At 61.1% G+C, this 20,069-nt stretch overlaps 2 protein-coding genes across 9 annotated transcripts in view; both read left to right on the top strand.

Annotated features, from left to right (window-relative positions):
• The window catches only part of TCN2 (transcobalamin 2), a 34,747-nt gene extending 27,692 nt beyond the window's left edge, over positions 1-7,055 (top strand). For all 7 annotated transcript variants that reach the window (XM_070065826.1, XM_070065828.1, XM_070065825.1 and 4 more), the window contains 5 exons: positions 329-501; positions 633-819; positions 1,649-1,820; positions 3,222-3,337; positions 6,542-7,055. In XM_070065826.1, coding sequence (XP_069921927.1) covers positions 329-501; positions 633-819; positions 1,649-1,820; positions 3,222-3,337; positions 6,542-6,603 — 710 coding nt within the window. In that variant the 3' untranslated portion in view covers positions 6,604-7,055. The remainder of the gene's footprint in view (positions 1-328; positions 502-632; positions 820-1,648; positions 1,821-3,221; positions 3,338-6,541) is intronic.
• A 2,198-nt stretch (positions 7,056-9,253) lies between these two features.
• On the top strand, positions 9,254-20,069 carry SLC35E4 (solute carrier family 35 member E4). Of its 2 annotated transcripts, none has more exons than XM_017349591.3 (2): positions 9,254-10,526; positions 17,417-20,069. In XM_017349591.3, exons 1-2 carry the CDS (start codon positions 9,908-9,910, stop codon positions 17,578-17,580), a joined length of 783 nt encoding a protein of 260 aa, XP_017205080.1. In that variant the 5' UTR covers positions 9,254-9,907; the 3' UTR covers positions 17,581-20,069. The 2 variants fall into 2 exon arrangements, with proteins under 2 accessions (XP_017205080.1, XP_002719741.1); XM_002719695.5 differs by lacking the exon at positions 17,417-20,069 and adding an exon at positions 15,500-16,466 and having other exon boundaries at positions 9,268-10,526.

Genomic DNA, 20,069 nt, shown 5'->3' on the forward strand with positions numbered 1-20,069 from the left:
GAATCCAGTGTGCAGCCAGGTTTGGGAACAAGCAGTATAGGATGCAGCCCTCTCTGGCCTTCCTCCCCTAGTCACCCTCACCAACCTCTAGCCCCCAGGGAGTAGAGTGACCAACCAAATCAGTCCTCTGATGACCAAAGGGTTTCCCGGGTGTAGGACTTGGAGTGGCCATAGCAGCAAGACCCTGGACAAACCAGGCTGAGTTGGTGCCCCAAGCTGATCTGACCAGCAGTCTCCCTCCTTCAATCCTTCCGTGGCTAACCCCCAAGGCCCTGCTCTGCCTGGCCTTCTTGACTGTCCAGCTCGTCACAGGCCCTGTCTCCTCTAGATACGGTGGCCATGGCAGGCTTGGCCTTCACCTGTCTGGAACGCCTCAACTTGAACCCGGATCAGAAACAACGGATCAGCATGGCCATCGGCACAGCACGGGAGAAGATTCTGGGGGCCCAGACCCCCGAGGGCCACTTCGGGAATGTCTACAGCACCCCGTTGGCTCTGCAGGTAGGAGGAGGCCCTTGGAGCCCTCGGGGCCAGTGGGGAGTGGACTTAGCAGGAGCTGGAAGGCTTGGCTGTAAGACCCAGTGCACGCCGGCTGACCTGCCTCCTCCGCACCTTCCTCACTCTGTCCCCAGTTGCTGATGGCCTCCCCCGTGTCCGGGGTGCAGCTGGGCGCGGCGTGCCTCAAGGCCAGGGCTGCTCTGTTGGCCAGCCTGCAGGACGGAGCCTTCCAGAACGTGGTCACGATCTCCCAGCTGCTGCCTGTCCTGAACCATAAGACCTACGTGGACCTCATCTTCCCAGACTGCCAGGCACCAAGAGGTAGGGGCGCCTTTGGTGGAAGCACAGCTGTCTCTCGTCTGCCGAGCGCGCGTGGACGCCTGAGGGGCCCAGCGAGGGGAGGTGGCTTGCTCTGATTTGCTGAGTCAGCACGAGGTTGTGGGTGTGCGTGGGACACAGCAGCTGGGCTTCTAGAAGCTCACAGTGTGGGGAGGAAAAGACCACAAATGGAGAGATCTGGGTGGGCCCCTTATGTGATACCCAGGGCAGAAATGTCTCAGTGAATGGATGGATGGTTGGATGGATGGATGGATGGATGGAGAGAGAGAGGCACATCTTGGTTGAGTCTGAGAAACTGTGATCAGAATTTGAATCAGCTGCGTCTGAGAGAGGGGCGGTGAGTGGGAGGTGCCAGTAGACAGGAGGGCAGGGTGGGCGGAGCGGAACAGAAGGCAGCAGAACACAGGCATGGGGGTGACAAGAACTGGGGGGCGTGGTCTTGCAAAAGAGTAGGGTTTGGGAGAATGAGCAGGCAGGGGGGTGGGAAACAGACCCTCAGCGGTGACAGGGGAGTGGTGAGCAAGTGCCTGTTCTAGAATGAGCCTTTGCAGTGCTGTGTGGCTGACCGGGGGACACTGGTGTCAGAGAAGTCAGTGGAGGGCCTGGCGTTGGGTGGTGTGGGGGACAGGGACACAGGGGTGAGGGACAGGGAGCCGGGGTGGCCCCAGGCTTCAGCTGAGCAGATGGTGGTGGTGCTGGCTTTCAGTGAGCTGAGAACCCGTGGAAGGACGGGGCCCAGAGGGGAAGAAGGGGACCCCCAGCTGGGCTGTGTGTCCTGACGCCAGCTGCCTGCCCTGTCTCCCCGCCACAGTCACGTTGGTCCCAGCTAGCGAGGCGCCCTCACTGAGCGAAGTCCCAGAGATCATCACCGTCTCGCTGAGGGTCCCCAGTGTCCTGCCGCCCTACGAGCGATCACTCTTTGTCCTCGCCGGGTCCTCTTTGGAAGACGTCCTGAAGCTGGCCCGTGAGACTGGAGGATTCACGTGAGGCCCCTCTCCCCACTTCCCAGCCTCCACCCCTCCAAACCCCGCGTGCCTAAAACAGGGGAAGGAACAGGGGACAGAGACAACGGCCCAACTCCTTTTTCGCCCGTGCTGTCATGGCAACAGAGCCGTGGGCCAGTTGTCACCAAGCGAGCAGGCTCGGGAGACAGAGCCGCTGCATTGGAATCCCAGCTCTGGCGCTGTCCAGCCAGGGGGCAGAGCCACGGACGGACACGCAGCTCAGTGAGGGCATCCCACGTGCTCGTCTCTTCCTGGGGCCTGTGTGAGGGGCCCAAGAGTCCAGGCCATGTGCAGACGGTGGCACCGGCTTTTTGTGGGTGCAGGAGCTAGCTGGCACATACAGAGTGGAGTGCTCCACCCAGGCTGGCTTTCCTAAGGATCAGAATTTTTAGCGTTGATATCTTGGTGCAGAGGAGGCTGGGCAGTGACCTTAAACTTGCTTCTCGGGCCGAGATCTGCCCTGAGGACGAGGCCCTGTCCACACCCACCTAAGATGGACGTGTTGCTCCTGGGGACTAGGGCACAGAGAAGCTGAGTGCCTGCCACCTGGGGTCATCCAGGCCAACAGATCTCAGATATTTGGAAAGACCCTTTTAAAAGACAAAAATGTTCCCAGACTTCAGGTTAAGTTGCTCCATTTATAATATGACTTCTATATGTTTATTACGTGCAAAGGCCTTTCTGTAAAGAATAGACCTACGCAAATAGGGACCGTCTGCTGAGGGGCAGGTGCAGCTGCCAGTGCAGGGCGAGCCGTGTGCTCTCAGCACCCCCTCAAATTTGAGGCGCCCTTGGACCTGAGTCTGTGCAGGCTGCTCTGACTTCCCCGCCCCTCCCCTGGCCTGAGCACTCCCTTCACTGTTCAGCGCATCTCGGTTCTCGGCGGGGTTGGCTGCAGGGCCGCAGCAGAGTCAGAGGAGGCCACGGCCACCCCGGGGGCCCCCGGCAGAGGTGGAGATCACCTGCACCTGCTGGCATGCGTTGCTGCGGCCCCTGCCCTTGCGTTTTGGCGTCCTGCGTCATCCCACAACTGCTCCCTCTTGCAAACACACCACCATGATGTCACCCACTACTACTTATTACCTCTGAGGGCAGCACCCCAGGGACCGCCCCTCTCCCTGGGCTCCACCACCTCAACACCCCCACACGGAGGACCAGGCCTCCAGATTCACCCCTGGGGACAAACCACATCCAGACTGAGACAGAGTCCATGGCCGCGGTCAGCGCAGGATGTATCAGTGGGACTGGAGAGGAGGCGGGCAGAGCTGAGGCCCGCGGCCCCCTGGGGAGGTGGCTCAGGAAGGGCAGAACTTGTCTGCGGGGTCCCTGAGCTCCTCTTCCTCTCCCGGAACAGCAGTTGGCTCCCCTTCTCTTCTGCAGGTTTGAGACACAGGCCTCCCTGTCAGGCCCCTACCTGACCTCCGTGATGGGAAAAGTGGCTGGGGACCGTGAGTTCTGGCAGCTCCTCCGAGCCCCCGACACCCCTCTGCTGCAAGGTGAGCCTGGGCCACCCCCGGACCTGTCCCCTACCCCAACCTGACCCCCGGGCAAGTCTGCACCCCTCACCCCGGCTTTCCCCAGTGCAGCCTGGGCCACCCCCAAGCTGTCCCTACCCCAGCCTCACCCCCAGCAGTCTGTACCCCTCACCCCGGCTTTCCCCGCACCGGCCTGGGTCACCCCTGAGCTGTCCCTACCCCAACCTGACCCCCGGGCAAGTCTGCACCCCTCACCCCAGCTTTCCCCCGCACCGGCCTGGGCCACGCCTCATACAAACCTTTGATGCTCAGGGGTGCACTTAATCGATTTAACAGAATGCAGAGCCCTTTCCTTGGAAGCAATTGTGGGAACTCCAGGAAATCAGCTCGATTAAAAGAGGAAGAAAGTGAGAATCAGCTGTAATTCAGGACCTAGAAATAACTTCTTTTAATTTTTGGTATAATTTCTTCCAGAAACACTTTACAATACCTTAAAAAAAAATTAAAGGAGCCATAGTTTCTCTATCAATAGGAAGGAAGTGTCAGTCACATGTGTAATTTAAAATCTAGTTAGTGAAACCAATCTTAATAATATCTCTTTTAACTGAATGTCTAAAATATCACTCAGATTGAGTGACTGTAGAGCTATTAGTGACATATTTTACATGCTTTTTTAAAAAAATGGAATTTTCATATTCTTTTTAAAAAAAGATTTATTTATTTAAAACAGAGTTACAGAGAGAGAGAGAGAGAGAGAGAGAGAGGTCTTCCATCTGCTGGGTCACTCCCCAAATGGCCACATCGGCCAGAGCTGAGCCCATCTGGAGCCAGGAGCCAGGAGCTTCTGCCAGGTCTCCCATGTGGGTGCAGGGGCCCAAGGACTTGGGCCATCCTCCACTGCTTTCCCAGGCCATAGCAGAGAGCTGGATTGGAAGAGGAGCAGCCGGGACTTGAACTGGCGTCCCTATGGGATGTGAGATGCTGGCGCTGCAGGTTGGGACTTTAACCTGCTGCACTGCAGTGCCAGCCCTGGAATTTTGATTTTCTTGATTCGTTTGATACAGAAAGACAGATAGGTGCACAGAGAGAGAGAGAGAGAGCACTCCCATCTGCTGGTTCACTCCCCATCTACCCTAAGGGGGTCAGGATCGAAGCTGGGAGACGGAGCTCAGTCTGTGCCCCCAACCTCAGTGGCAGGAACCTAAGCCCTTGAACCCCCCAAGGACTGCATCTGTGGGAAGCCGGCGTCAGGAGTCTGAGGCAGGCATTGAACCCAAGTCCTCCTGTGCGGGATGTGGGCATCCTATCCGACAACTCAACTGCTAAGTGCAGCACCTACCCCACGTGCTTCTCCTGTGTTTGTACGAGGATTTCAAATGCTAGCCCGCACACTTACTGTTTTGCAACCGTATTCATTCTTACTATGTTTGTGGCCATCTCTCCACATCAGCCTGTGTAGATCTTTCTTTGTAGTCACCGCGTGGATTGCTAGATACAGAAGGGTGCTCTGGGCTGCAAAGAACAGAACTCACGGCGCAAAGTTCTTTCCACCACGCGACATCCCTTGGCTCCTGGGACCGGACTCAGAGGTGGCGAGAGTTCCAGGACCATTGCAGCCAGGGCTCCGGTCCCGTTTCCTTGTCACTCACGTGGCTCCGTTCTCCTTTCCTTGTGGCTTCTTCCTCTTCCCGTGTCTTCCTGGGGCTGCTTCCTTCCGTGACTGAGGAACCTAGTCTCCCAGTCCCTCAGCCACTGCTGGCTTCTCACGTGCATGCCGGGACCCATGCCTGTTGCTAGGGTTCTGACGGCACCAGTGACTGGGGGAAGAGGCGACCACGAGTGGAGCAGGCCCCAGGGCTCAATCCTGGGGCTGGGCTGCTGCATCTGGGGCGTCGGGGGTGGGGGTGGGGGATGGATGGACCACCACGTGTCAAGTGCTGTCAGACCTGTAGAAGTCCTTATGCCTCCGGCTGTGAGAGCTTTCTTGCGCATCGGCCCTGACACTGGGTGGCCTCCGACAGGTCATCTGTTCTTCCTGTTGCTACTTGCACACCCTGGAACGTCCACGGGGCACTTACCAGGCATCAGGCTTCCTGCCAGGTGCTTTGAGGAAGGCGGGACTTCCTCTCTGAGGGAGCCCAGTGAGAAGCATTCTTGTTTCCTGCCTGTGTTCTGAACAAATGGAGATGTCAGACAAAGGGGCGGCGATGGAGACCCCGAATCTGGTCTCCATCATGGATGATGACCTGGGCCAGAGGTTGCGGCTTAGGATGAGAGCCGGATGGATGGAACATGAGGCAGACCTGGGCAGTTCTACCCCTATTACCACATCTCCGCCCCCAGGTCCAGCAGGCACCCATTCCTGGGAGGCGCAAGGAAGTCCTGGGCCACCCTTGCCTGGCTCAGTGGTCCCAAACCAGCCGACCGTGGGAGTCACTCCTCTGCCTTCCTGGGGGTGGACGGTGGCTGGGAGTTGAGGTCATTGGCTCCCTCCTGCCTTTCTACGTTTGGGCGGCACTGGAAACCGTGTTTCTCATGGTTCTGTAGGCTGGGAAGTCCAAGTTCAGAACACCAAGGTACGCAGTCCTGGCTCACAGATAGCCCCTTCTCGCTGTGTGCCCACCCGGTGAAAGGCACAAGGGGACTCTCTGGGTCCTTTTTCTACAAAGACACCGACCCCAATCCGCGAGGGCTCCACCCTGCACCTCCCAAAGGCCCACCCTGAGCCTAACACCCCCCACTCCCGGGGGCTCAGTTTCCACCTGAGTGGGGGAGGGGAGCAGCAGACATTCCGACCACAGCACCTCCAGAGAAAAAGAAACCCCCCACCCCCACCCCCTGGGGGCAGTATTTGACACTGGCTAAGCGGCCACTTGGGACGTCCACAGCCCACGTTGGAGAGCCCGTTTCAAGTCCCAGCTTCACTCCCGATTCCAGTGTCCTTCCAACGCACCCGTGGGAGGCAGCAGGGATGGCTCAGGTGTCTGGGTCCCTGCCACCCACCCTGGGAGACCTGGACTGAGCTCCCAACTCCTGGCTTCAGCCTGGCCCGGCCCCAGCTGTTGTGGGCATTTGCTGATTGAACCAGCAGATGGACGCTCTCTCTCTCCCAAATACATTAAGACAACAACAAACTGCACCTCCCAGGCTTCAGGGTGGGGGTGGGGAAGATGAGGTCCAGGGCTCGGATCCACCGTGTTAAGCGCCCTTGCTCTGCTTCCACAGGGATCGCTGACTACAGACCCAAGGACGGGGAGACCCTCGAGCTGAGGCTGGTCAGCTGGTAGCCCCGAGGCCGCCTCGCACACCCCCCGGGCTTTCCAGGCCTCCCTCCCCATGTCCTCAGTGTGGGGCCCCGACCTCGCTGCCACGTCCTGTGCACTTGGAGAAATGTCACTGGATCACCCCGGCCACCACGCCAGCCAAGGCCCATGCAGAGGCTCACCCTGGAGCAGGGAGCAAGCATGTTCCCCAGGACGCCCGTCGGCCCAGGTCTGGCCCAGCGTGGCCCTGCGCGCCTCCCGGGAAGACCACGCCAGCATCTGAAGGGCACGAAAGCATCTCGGGCTCCTTGGGAGGAGGAGGACAAGCGTGGTGACTGCCGGTGTCGTGAGTACCGCCGCTCTGAGTTGGGGAACCCCAGATCTGCACTCCGCTGTCGGAAGTGGCAGCCCCAGAGCTGGCCATGTGGCACCCGATGCCCGCCTTGGAAGTGATTAAAGCATTGATTGTCCGTGCACCTGCCGTGGTGTCCTGCTGCCTCCAGTGTAGGAACCGGGAGCAGAGAAGGGCGAGGTGCCCCGGGCGGGAGGGGAGGAAGGTGCCAGAGCTTTCTCTGAGGCATGGGGGGGAGCAGGCTTCTGGCTTAGGAGCCCGACAGACCTGGCCTGGGGTGCCCTGCTGCTGCTCCACCAGAACACTGGAACCTGGGGTTCCGCGATTCAGAGCCCCGATTCACGCGAGGCCCAGGGCCCTAGGGTCGGGTCTCGCTGCTGTTAGGGTCCCAGTCAGGCTTCGGGAGCCAGGATGTGGGGACCCTGTGTGTGCGAGAGCCTGGGGCTCTGTGCTGTCCCCTCGGAAGTGGGGCTGGGCCCAAGGAGGTCAGGAAGGGGGCCTGGTGGATGACACCAGGGGGCTGGGGCCCCTGTGCCTGGGAAGTGGGGCAGACAGACCCGTGCGTCTTCCTGGAGTGCCAGCCCCAGATACTCAGGCCTGGGCAGCCAGGGGGAAGGGGAGGTGAAAATATTCTTTTGTACCAAGGACTACCTGGAAGTTCCAGGAAGCCAAATACAAGGGGACTTCAGACCGTTCGCGGACACATGGAATTGAAAGAGGAGTTAATTTTGGTGTAAAGCATTTGGAAATCCAGGCATGGTTTTCGTCATGAGATGCATTTTCCACAGGCATTTCCAAGACCCCTTGGTACAAAGTCAACACCTGGATTCTAGAATTCTTATCTATTTACTTATCTCATGGCAGGGAGCTCCAGTCTGCTGGGTTCACTCCCCAGATGCCTGCAGTGGTTCAGGGCGCGGCCAGGGCCGAAGATGGGAGCCATGAACTCAATTCCTCCTGGCCCCCTGGCCCCCCGCAGGGCAGGAGGGGGCCGCCCCCTGGGTGGTACTGGAAAACTGACAAAATCCGCCCTCCCCTTTCCAATGTCACCCATATGGAGAGGTTGAATTTCTCCTCTACAAGAAGTGGGGGAGTGGGCTACCCCCTTGGCTGGCTCAGTTTCCCCCCTACAACCTTGCTTCTAAATGCCCCCATTAAAAAAAAGTCCCTATAGTTTAGTCCTTAGCCTGCAAATCCTTCTGTCTGCACCCCCTCCCCTGCATTTTGGGGTCGTCAACAGTGCTTTGCGGCCTTCAGCAGGCATGAGAGGTGACAATCCAGATTCCTGGGCCCACCCTCGGTTTCCAGCGTCTGACTCAGCAGGGAGGCTAGGAGGCTCTTGAGGCTATTCCACCGCATGGCCACCAGAGGGCGCCGCAGGACCGGCTAAGCGGTCCCCCTTTGCGGCTCGGTCCTCCAGCCTGCAGACCAGGAGGGGCGAGCCACGTCCCAGTGGGCAGAATCTTCCGCAGGGGAATCTCGATGACAGGAAAAGGGCACGTGGCCAGTTCTGGGCCTAGATCTTTATGCACCTGGACTCCAGAGCTCAGAGAGGCCAGGGATCCTGGAATCTAGGCCGACCTGTCCTGCTCCAGGCGAGCCCGACCCCCAGCTCTGAGAGCGTGCGCTCCTCAGATGGGAGAACCAAGGCCCAGACAAGGCACGAGGGCTCAGTGGCAGCTGCTCCGACCCCCAGCCCAAGGCTCGTGTCTTGCTAGGGCTGAGGGCAGAGGGTGGACCCCAGGAAGGCCAGCTATGAGTCAGCTCCCAGTGCCCAGGGGATGGGACAGGGGCCGCCGCAGGCTGTGGGTGATCCTGGTGATTCAGCTTTGCTCTGTGGGCCGGGGGTGGGGTGGGGGTGGGGTCGCCCCCCTGGGCTGGGAGGCGAAGGGAAGATTGCTGGGGCTAGGAAGGGGCGACGGTGGGGGCTTCAGGGTCCGGGCTCCGGCTCTGCTGGATGCTGAGGTCCCAGCAGATAATGGTGGCCGGAGCCCAGGGGGATCCGAAAGTGGTCCAGGGCTGGGGGCTTGGGGACCCCTCTCCGATGCCTTGCTCCTTGAAGATCTTCAGCACTATACATTGTCCTTTGTGGGGGCTCGCCTGGGCGCTGGGTGGGGAGGGGCCTGGCCCCCACGGACGGCGACGGGGGGTCTCCACTGCGCCAGCGAGCGGGCCTCCTGATGGACAGAGGGGCAGGGCGGAGGAGGAGCCTGCGGGAAATGCCAGGCGGCCGGGGCGGGGCGAGCGGGCTGCGCGGGGCGGGGCCGGCCAGGGACGGGGCCTGGAGCTCCGCCCAGTTTTCCGGGTGGGGCGCGGGAGGCGGCGGCGGCGGGGGCGGCGGAGGCGGGGCCGAGGGCGCGGGGCCGCGCCCGCGCGGGGCTGGGCCGGGGTAGAGCCGGGCGGGAGCTGCAGCCGAAGCCACAGCCGCAGCCGCAGCCGGAGCAGCCGGGACCCGACGCTGGAGCGCAGGCTGTGCTGGAGCCGAGCCGAGCTCGCCGCCTGGTACCGGCCGGAGCGCAGGCCGGCCCATTAGCCGCACCGCCCGAACGCTGCGCGGAGCCGGGACCGGCCGGATCAGGAGGCCTCCGCACGGCCTGAGCACGCAGCAGGTCCGGAGGTCCGGATTCGCCCCTCTCCAGCCGCCTGGGAACAGAAGAGGAGACAAGAGAGCGGCTTCCATCCAAGCGCCTGGCGTGGGCCTGGGCGCACAGGGCAGTGGAGACTTCGCCCGGGAGGAGGTGCCTGGCCCTGACTAGGCCAGGCTTGGCCACCGACGAGCCCGGCATCCCGGCAGCCACGACCGCGAACCGGCTTCTCAGGTCTCCGCTGGCCCCGGCCTGGCGCAGGGAGCTGTGCCCTCACCTGTCTGAGTCGGGCCCGGGGGCCAGGGCAGCGGGATCTGGTCTGGCCCAAAGCTCTGGTGGCCCGGAGCTGGTCGCAGGGGAGCCGCCTCCTGCTCCAGCCCCGCTGGCGCGGATGTGCCACTGTCCGCTGGAGCATCATGAAGGCAGGATGACCTCCGCCGAGGCCGCGGCCGCCACTGGCGCTTCTCGGGCGGCCGGACCTCCTGAGGGGTCGGCCGGCAGCCCCCAGGCCCTCGGGCAGCCTGGCGGGGCCCGGGTGGCCGTGGCGGCCCTGGTGTGGCTGCTGGCAGGAGCCACCATGTCCAGCCTCAACAAGTGGATCTTCACTGTGCATGGCTTCGGGAGGCCCCTGCTGCTGTCGGCTCTGCACATGCTGGCCGCGGCGCTGGTGTGCCACTGGCGGGCCCAGCGCCCCGTGCCCGGGAGCACCCGCCGCCGCGTGCTGCTGCTCAGCCTCACCTTCGGCACCTCGATGGCCTGTGGCAACGTGGGCCTGAGCGCGGTGCCCCTGGACCTGGCGCAGCTGGCCACCACCACCACGCCGCTGTTCACCATGGCCCTGTCGGCGGCGCTGCTTGGCCGCCGCCACCACCCGCTGCAGTTTGCCGCCATGGGCCCGCTCTGCCTGGGGGCCGCCTGCAGCTTGGCCGGGGAGTTCCAGGCACCTCCTGCCGGCTGCGGCTTCCTGCTGGCTGCCACCTGCCTTCGAGGGCTCAAGTCCGTGCAGCAGAGTGAGTACGAGGGTTGAGGGTCGTTGGCTACAGGAGGTGGGAGGCTGGGGCGTGGTGGGAGGGATGTGGCTGTTACCCCGTTTTACACATGAGGCCACTTAGGCTCAGAGACAGCTTGTGAGTTCCAGGTCCCCAGAATTTCGGCCCTGGGCACCCACGCTACAGTGATCTGGTTCCATTATTGTCCCGTTGGTTCCCTGGATGGCCCCAGGTCGTCCCCATTTGATGGAGACAGGGAGAGGTTTGTCCTGGGCCATGTGTCCAGTGACAAATGTCGGCACTCACTGTACAAGTGATGTGGTGTCTGGTTGTAGACCTATAGTGGGACCGGAAAGTGTGGCTTGGGGTGGAGGGGGGAGGGCAAGGCCTGGAGCTGGCTTTGGAAGGCACAGGGTTTGACTCAGAGCGGGAGGGGCTGGTGTTTACTCTGGCGAGACAGGCGCAGCTGGGTTGTCATGGCAACAGGCACCTTCATCCCATCCCAGAGATGAAGGGACTGAGGCTCCATGATTGGCCCAAGGTCACACGGTTCCTAAAAAACCTGGAAGGCTGGTCTGCGTGACCGTGACCTCTGACTGCTCTGAGGGGCTCTGAGGAGGGGGGACTAGGGCGAGGCCCCAGGCCCAGCCCCTGCGGGATCCCTCCCTCTGCCTGAGGGTGGGTGGAGGCTGGCTTCCCGCCTGTTACTGCTGAGGGGCGTCTGAGTCACGGCCCCCACCCTCTGGCTGTCTCAACCCCAGGGAGACCTGGGGGAGGCCGGGGTGCCCACTCCGCGGGGTCAGGTGAGGCCTGAGCTCCGGCCATGCTGTTGTCACGTTCATTGTGTGACCTTGGGCAGATCCTGGCCCTATCTGGACCCGGGGAGGGAGGTCCGAGGGGGCCTCTTGCTTGGTCTCCCCCCTCGCAGCTCTGAGATCCTGGGACCCCTGGGAGGAGGAAGGACACTGAGCAGTCCCAGGGTGGTGGGAGGGGCCGGAGGTCAGCCCTGCCCTGGCCTCTGTGCATTGGGACCCAGAAGCCTTGTCCCCGTCCTCCTGGGTTCTATTTATGCCCTCAGGCCATATGAGATCTGGGGAGTGAGCTCCACGGAGGGAGGGCCAGCCGAGGGCAGGGCGTGAGTCAGCCCCAGGAAACCTGAGCTTGTGGCTTGTGGCACCCTGGTAGGCGGGGCCCCAAGGCGGGGCAGGTCCCAGCTCCCGGGCACCGCAGCCTGCCGAGTGACGTGCAGGTGCCTTCACTTCTGCCAGCCCCTCCCAAGGCGGAACTCTCTGGCCCCCTGGGCAGGTTGGATGCTGGCTCCAGGCTCCCACAGCACCCTCAGCTCCCTGCCATCGTAGCTCTGAGTGCCCTGTATTTGAGCCACTTGGTTCCTGGTCCGTGTTCCACGAGACAGGCTTTGGGGCTCTTCCCTGTCCCCAGCACCTGGCCCAAGCACCTTATGTGGTGCACTGGTGGGCTGCCCAGCTCAGGAGGGAGCCTGGGAGCCTGGAGGCCCCACCTAGCAGAGATGAGGAGAGGAACAGGCTGGAGCCGGAGGTTGAGATGGGATTTGAGCAAGAGATTTCTACTGTCAAAGGTTCCGGAAGAGGCCCTGGGGCCAGATTCAGACTAGAGTGTAAATGGCTGCCACCAGCTCCTTTGCTAAGAGCAGACTCTGTGGGTGCTGTGGACAAGAGTTCAGGCAGAGGAGAGCCGGGGGCGCTCCAGGGGAGAGGGGTGATGCCGCCTTCCTGCCCCCAGGGTGCCAGCCTGCAGAGCCAGTTCTCAGCTGTACCCGCCGAGTCAGAGCAGCCTCCAGCCCTGTCCACACACTCAGGGGTGCAGGGAGGCACGACAGTAAACACTTGGCGAGGCCTCACGAGGTGTCCACACCATGCCCAGCTCTCCATGCGGGCAGAGCAAGAGGGAAAATTCAGGAGACTGGAAGTCGGTGATGGGTACCAGGCAGCGGGAACAGAGTGGGCGGGATTGTGCCAGCCACCATGGTCTCCTACGCACTCAGGCCATCTCCCAGCTACCTTAGCAGTGGAAGTGGAGCAGCCAGGACTCAAACTGGTACTCCAATATGGGATGCCAGCTGCGGGCCCCGTGTTCAGCACCACACGTGCCCCTGCGCACAAGGACGGGGTGACTTGGCCTTAGGTCACCCAGCCCGTGAAGGACAAAGCTGGGACAGCCCCGAGTGAGGGTTTAGCAAGGGGCCAGCTGTTGTCTGCGTGTGGCTGAGGCTTGGGCCTATGCAGAGGCAGGGCAGCTGTGGATGAAGTTGAGGGTTTGGGGGTGCTGGCAGGGGAGCAGCCAGGGCAAGCTGGCATCTGGGGGGCCCTAGCGGGAGGTGACTCACCTCTGACAGAGGCTTGCTGTCCTGCCCCTGGGCTGCAGGGGATGGAGGTGGGGGTGGGGCAGGATGTAGAGCAGGTGCAAGAGGATGGCTAGGGCAGCCGTTTGAGCCTTGCTGCCCGCTGCCTCGCTGAGGGTGAAACGTGCCCAAAGCAACGCTTACCTGGAGACCCAGACGCCGTCCTGTGGTGGCACCTTGCACGTGCAGGCCACAGGCAGCTCACGGGGCGGGGCGGGGGGCGGGGGGCCACTGGGAGCTGGGGAGCAGGCTAATTGCACCGATCTGCTCATTTCTAGAAAGGCTTGGGCGGGAGGCATTGTTGCCTAGAGAACAACGCCAAAACATTGGAAAGACATCGAGCAAGAAAGAAAATTTCCTCTTCTCCAACACAGCCTATGAGCAAGCGTCCCCAGGGCTCTTGGGAAAGTCTGTGTCAGTAGAAGCATGGTGGCTCGGCGTGGTGGGCGGGAGGGGGGGCTCTCGCGATTACTCATCTCTCTCCACTGACACTGACACTGGCTGCCCTCCTGCCAGCATGGTCATTTCCCCTGGAGGTCTGGCTGACACGCTGCCTCCTCCGGGAGTTGGCTGGGCAGAGCACCGGCATACACAGGTGCACACAGCACCTGGGTAAAGGTGGCAGGAGCCCCGCTTTCCTCTTGGCCCTGGGTTCGTCTCCACAGGCCCCGGTATTGCTGGCAAACAGGATAAACGGTGGGTGACCGCCCAGCCCGGAGCCAATGCTAATTGTTCCTGGCTCTTCCCCAGTGATCACAGAGGAGAATTTGTTTGTTTGTTTGTTTGAAAAGCAGAAAGCGAGAGAGAAAAGCAGAGACAGAGAGATCTTCCATCTGCTGGTTCACACCCCAAGTGCCCACAGTAGCTAGGGCTGGGCCAGGCCAAAGCCAGGAGCTCAGCAGGGCCTCCCACGTGAATGGGGGGACCTAGGAAGTGAGCACCACTGCTGTGTCCAGGCCGTACATAGGCAGGAAGCTACACTTGCTCTGTCCCAGGCTGCGCATTAGCAGGACGCTGCGTCAGCAGCAGAGGAAGTTTGTTGCTTTCAGACAATTAAGATTAATTAGTTACTTGATTTTATTAGTTTGAAAGGCAGAGAGGTAGAAGGAGCTGGGCACCTGCTGGATCACTCCCTAAATGTCCACAACGGCCAGAAGCCAGGAGTTGGGCACTCTGGGCCCCCCTGTGGGTGGCAGGGCCCCAGCTGCGTGAGCCATCGCCGCTGCCTCCCAGGTGCACATTGGCGGGGAGCTGGAAACCGAAATGGGGCTGGGACTTGTGCTCCATTAGGGGATGCAGGTGTCCCAACGGGGTCTTAACTGTGGTGCCAGATGCCTGCCCTCCTCTCTCTCTCTCTCTCTCTCTTTAATGTAAAGGCTGCATAGTTATTAAGTGATGGAGTTGGGGCCCTTTGCTGGCCTGGCCCTACTGTGCAGGCTGGAGCTTTGTTGTGGTGGGGGTGGGGTCTTGGTGGGTGTGATAAGGCCTGGGGGGTGGGGAATAAAGGGGCATTGGGGTAGTTGGTGCAGGATCTTCCAAGCTGGGTTAAGAACCCAAGGAGACCTCAAGAGTTTTGGGGGAGGTGGCACTTTCCACGTTATTTGGACAGCGTAAGCAGATCGGCTTGAAATGAGTAACAGTGGGCTGCTTTATTTGTGTCAAGGTTGGTGGGGGGAAGAGAGAGAGAAAGATTGATTTTTTTTAAGATTTATTTATTTATTTGAAAGTCAGAGTTACAGAGAGAGAAGGAGAGGCAGAGAGAGAGATCTTCCATCTGCTGGTTCACTCCCCAATTGTCTGCAACAGCCGCAGCTTGACTGATCTGAAGCCAGGAGCCAGGAGTTTCTTCCAGGTCTCCCACATGGGTGCAGGGGCCCAAGGACTTGGGCCATCTTCTACTGCTTTCCCAGGCCACAGCAGAGAGCTGGATTGGAAGTGGAGCAGCCAGGACTCGAACCGGTGCCCTTATGGGATGCTGGTGCAGCAAGCGACGGCTTTACTCGCTACGCCACAGCGCCGGTCCTAAGAAATCTTGCATCCTCTGGTTCACTCTCCAAATGCCCACAACAACCAGGACTGGGTCCAGAACTCCATCCCGGTCTCCCCACGTGGGTGGCAGGAACCTAACTCCATGAGCCCTCACCTGCTGCCTCCCAGTTGCAGGTGAGCAGGCAGCTGGATGGGAAGCAGAGCCAGGACTTGAACCCAGGCACTTTGTCTTGGGATGTGGGCGTGGAAACTGACAGCTTCCCTCCTGCGCCATCTGTAAGCAGTCACCTGTACAATGGCTTTCCGTAAGCTACATTAAAAAAAAAATTATTTATTTGAAGGGCAGAGTTAGAGAGGCAGAGGCAGAGAGAGGTCTTCCACCTTGCAGCTACCTGTTTTTAGGGTTTCCTGTTTCCCAGCCTTCCAGGTGAGGAAACCCAGGCTTAGGGAGATGAAGCGCTGGTAGTCGGGGGTGGATGCAGCGTGGGTCTGGGCAGCCTGAGCCTGGTGCATGACCCGCTGGAGGGCCACGCTGGGCTGGCGGAGTCGGGGGCTGTGAGCGTCCCGGGGCTGACGGCCTCTGTCATGTTGCGCCCCGGGGCTGACGGCCTCTGTCCTGTTGCAGGTGCCCTACTGCAGGAGGAGAGGCTCGATGCGGTGACCCTGCTGTACGCCACTTCGCTGCCCAGCTTCTGCTTGCTGGCCGGCGCCGCCCTGGTGCTGGAGGCGGGGGTGGCCCCGCCGCCCGCTGCCTCCGACTCCCGCCTCTGGGCCTGCATCCTGCTCAGCTGCTTCCTGTCTGTGGTCTACAACCTGGCCAGCTTCTCCCTGCTGGCCCTCACCTCCGCCCTCACCGTCCACGTCCTGGGCAACCTCACCGTCGTGGGCAACCTCGTCCTGTCCCGGCTCCTGTTTGGCAGCCGTCTCAGCGCCCTCAGCTACGTGGGCATCGCGCTCACCCTTTCTGGAATGTTCCTTTACCACAACTGCGAGTTCGTGGCCTCCTGGGCATCCCGCTGGAGACTGTGGCGGAGAGACAAGCCCGGCAAGGGTCTTTGAGACCTGGGGCGGACCCACCCTGAACTCAACCTTGGCCAGCGGCCGTGGGAAAGGCAGAGGGCCGGCAGTCCCCGCCACCAGGGCCGTGGAAGGGGGCGGCACCTTCCGGGAGGGCTGCCTTGGAGGCTGCAATGGGGGGCTCCCAGAGAGACGTGCGTCCCGTCCAGCCTGCCTCGCCCCCTTCACGGACGCCCCCACCACTGGATGGTGGGCCCCAGCCTGGCCCAGTCGCTGTCCTTGTCGGATTGATTCTGGCGACGGATATCAAGCGCTACGCTGAAAACTGGGCACACTTTGTAAACCTCCATGTGTTATATGATGATGATGATGGCGACAACTCTGGGAGATTTCACAGTCCTTCCCCGAGTCGGGGAGGCAGCAAGGGGGCCCAGGGAAGGACTTCCTGGCAGCTGCCCCCACCCCCACCCCCGCTGCCGGGAATTGGGGTAATTGGTGCCAACCCCAGGCAGCTGGTGCCCTGGTGCCCGCCAGTTTTGAGTCTTCCGTCCTCAAATACACTATTTTTGCTTGGACACCTGTGTGAATCCCTGGGGGGGAGGGAGCAGCCATGAGAATGTAGGGCGCACCAAGTGTCACCGTCGCCGGAACCAGGCCATTCTCCCTGAGCCACCGCAGGCCGTGCTGGCCCCTAGCCCGGCCCCGCACCAGCCAGGCCACAGGCCCTGGAAACACCTTCTGGAGGAGGGACAGAGTGAGAGCTCCCTACCCAGACCACAAGGCCCTCAGGCTCGGGCCCTCGTGGGCCTCCCCGGGCTCCTGGCTCACTTTTCTTCCCCTTGGCTCCACCCCCCCACCCCCCAGCCTCAACTTCCTTCAGATCCCCATGGGCACCTCCCTTGTCATGGTCCAAACCCAAACCCATGATTCCTCCAGAGAGAAGGGCGGGGCGGGGCAGGGGTGGAATGCCCAGGGATGGGGGTGCAGAGGAGGAGGGATGGGGTTCAGGGGAGAGGGAGGGCTGGCCCCGGGGCCTTACAGGGAGCACGGCTGCCTTCCAGCAGACAACCTCTGGTGGGTGTCCCCACACCTGGAGCTAGCCCAGAGCCTCCCTGGCCGGCTGGCCCCACTCGGCTTGCTTACCTGGCCTCTTGGCCTTCCCCGGCCTGGCTACCTCACCTAGGGGGTCACCTGGTCAAAGTCCCGGATGGGAAAGTGCAGCAGGTCAGACGCTGCCTGGGACGCCTGCAGCCCATAGCAGAGTGCCTAAGGCTCAGGCCCGGCTCCGCCTCCCATTCCGGCTTCCTGCCGATGTGCACCCTGGGAGGCAGCCGATGATGGCCTAAGTACTTGGGTCCCTGCCACCAACATGGGAGACTGGGTGGAGTTCTTGGCATTTGTGGAGTGAACCAGTGAATGGAAGATCGATTTCTCTCTCTGTCTTTAAATAAAAAATGAAATTAAAAAAATGATAGGGAGACTGGGACCTGATCCTGCTCTGCTGCCTCATGTGTGCCTTGGGTAGCTGCCCTCCCTTCTCTGGGCCTCAGTTTCTGCATCTGCGAAATGGGCCTGGTGCTCCCTTTGGGGAGGTTTCAGATCAGGAGCCTGGTGGGCAGGGCCAGGAATGAGGAAAGTAGTGATGGTGGTGACCCTGCTGTCCCTCTCTGGTCCACCCACCTTCTCTGAGGTTCCAGATTCATCTGGGAAACATCCCCTTTGTGTGTGAGGGTGAGGGGCGGGACCAGGCTGAGGCTGGGGTGCAGGGAGCTGGGATTCGGAAAGGAACCATTCCCTGGGAATCCACCAGGGACCACAGTGCCAGGCAGGGAGGGCCTGCAAGGTCACACACAGCTCGGCCCAGCCTTGCAGGAGGGGAAGTGGGCCGGGGCTGAGTCACCCGCCACCCCCCTTCCCTGTGACTCAGAGATGCCACAGCCCAGCCCAGCCCAGCCTGTGCAGCTCAGCCACTGCTGGACTGCCGTGTTGTTCAGGCCCAGCAGGCTGGAGGGACAGGTGGCCTGGCACAGGGCCCTTTCCCCATTCCAGGGAGCCCCGCCACAGCAGGAGGCCCACTGCTCCACCTTCACCTGGGCTCCTGACCCTCGTGGGGCCAATGAGAGAGCCTCCTGTCAGATCTAAGCCTGCTCTTGGTTGTGGTGGGGGACAGGGCAGGGGGGTATTAGAGATGCACTTGACCTAGGACTGGCTTCTCACCAGCTTCAGGGCCCTCCGACATGGAGGCGATTCCCCAAGTTCACAGCCAGAGCCCCCCTCGGCACTCCTCCCAGCAGTGGGAGAGCCGGGCTTGGAGTCCTGGTCCCTCCTGCTCCCTGTGTGACCTCAGGCTGGTTCTTCTTGCCCAGGATCACAGCAGTAATTAGAGGTCTCAGCGTGTCCTGGGCCAGGGAGTGTCCCACTGAAACGTCAGCGTCCCTCCTGGCTCTGCCTCTCACTAGCTGTGCTGCCTCGGACAAGTGGCTTCACCTCTCTGAGCCTGGGCCTGCGATCCGGCCCTGCTGGGAAGCCCTCGCAGAGTGACAGATGCCACCTTCCTGGGGAGGCTCCCCCTCTCCCACGCACGCCAGGCTGAGAAGCTCCAACTAAAGGTCACCCCAAGTCCCTGTGCGTCTCTATCTGAAAGGTAGTTAGAGAGAGAGAGGGACACAGAATCTTCCACCCGCTGGTTCACTTCCCAAATGGCTGCGATGGCTGGAGCTGGGCCAGGAGCCTGGAACTGCATCCGGGTCGCCCACGAGGGTGCAGGGGCCCAAGCACTTGAGCCACCCTCTGCTGTTTTCCCAGGTGCATTAGCAGGGAGCTGGGTCAGAAGTGGAGCAGCCAGGGCTTGAACAGGTGCTCCGTCCGATAGGAGCTTGCAGGCAGCACAGCTTAACCCTGTGCGCCACAGCGCCGCCCCCGCGCCGCTGATGAAGTGGGGGCAGCTGTTGGACCTGACCCCCGGGCGGCCAAGGCTGCGGGAATGGGCTGTGGGAAGAGCTCAGCCACTGGGGGTCCTCGATCAAGATGGGCGAGCTGAGTCTCATTGCCAAGACTCCTTTGTGACCTGCCCCGCCCCTCAGCCTTGCGCGACCTCCCACCCCGCCCCGCCCCGCCCCGCCCGGGGCACGTTCCTGCTGGAGCTGAGCAGGGGGGAAGCTGAGCTGAGCTGGGCATCCTGCCATTGTGGACGGCAGAACAGAGCCGGTCTCAGCGCCAGCCGCTGGGGCGCCCTCTGCCCTCCACTGGTGGCCCTCGGGGGCCATGGGGAAATAAGGACTTCTCTTGTCCCCCCTCCCCGGACTTTTACCCCCCAAATCAGCCCAGGCACGCCAGAAACCACCCCGGCTGGGCCCCTCCACTTCTAGAGTCCCGGAAAGCTTGGAACAGCTAAGAACCACGGTCCTTTTGCTTTTTAAATTTTGACTGTGGATTTCATTTATCTGCGAGACACAGAGAGGGACAGACAGAAGTCACCCATGCACTGGTTCACTCCCCAAATGCCTGCCACAGCCAAGCCCAGGCTGGAACTGCCTCTGGGTCTCCCGTGGGGGTGACAGGGACCTGAGTACTTGGGCCATCACCTGCTGCCTGGCGCGGTTTGCATTAGCAGGGAGCCGGAATCAGGAGCTGGAGCCAGGGGTGAAACCCAGACTCTGATACGGGATTTGGAGTCCAACCTGAGTGGTAACTGTTGTGCCAAAAGCCCGCCCCTGATTTCTTTATTTTTCCGGACTTTTTTTTTCTATTCTTAGATGATTTTTAAAAAATAAAAAGTGTTCGGGGCCAGCGCTGTGGCGCAGTGGGTTAACGCCCTGGCCTGAAGCGCCAGCATCCCATATGAGCGCTGGTTCTAGTCCTGGCTGCTTCTCTTCCAATCGAGCTCTCTGCTGTGGCCTGGGAAAGCAGTAGAAGATGGCCCAAGTGCTTGGGCCCCTGCACCCATGTGGGAGACCCGGAAGAGGCTCCTGGCTCCTGGCTTCGGATCAGCACAGCTCCGGCCCTTGCAGCCAGTTGGGGAGTGAACCAGCAGATGGAAGACCTCTCTCTCTGCCTCTCCTTCTCTCTGTGTAACTCTTTCAAATAAGTAAACAAATAAATCTTTAAAAAATAAATAAATAAATAACAAGTGTTCACAGTTCACTCTCAAACTCTTCTGTGATTATCCCTCTTTTTTT

The sequence above is a fragment of the Oryctolagus cuniculus genome, chromosome 21 (genome assembly GCF_964237555.1).
Source record: "Oryctolagus cuniculus chromosome 21, mOryCun1.1, whole genome shotgun sequence".
In the NCBI taxonomy this organism is placed as follows: domain Eukaryota; kingdom Metazoa; phylum Chordata; class Mammalia; order Lagomorpha; family Leporidae; genus Oryctolagus; species Oryctolagus cuniculus.

What these genes read in the sequence shown, in the direction of transcription:
- SLC35E4 (XM_002719695.5), top strand. Translation starts at nt 9,908, where the DNA reads ATGTGCCACTGTCCGCTGGAGCATCATGAAGGCAGGATGACCTCCGCC. An exon ending in GCTCAAGTCCGTGCAGCAGA is followed by an intron (nt 10,527 to 15,499) that starts GTGAGTACGAGG and finishes GTCCTGTTGCAG; the next exon opens with GTGCCCTACTGCAGGAGGAG.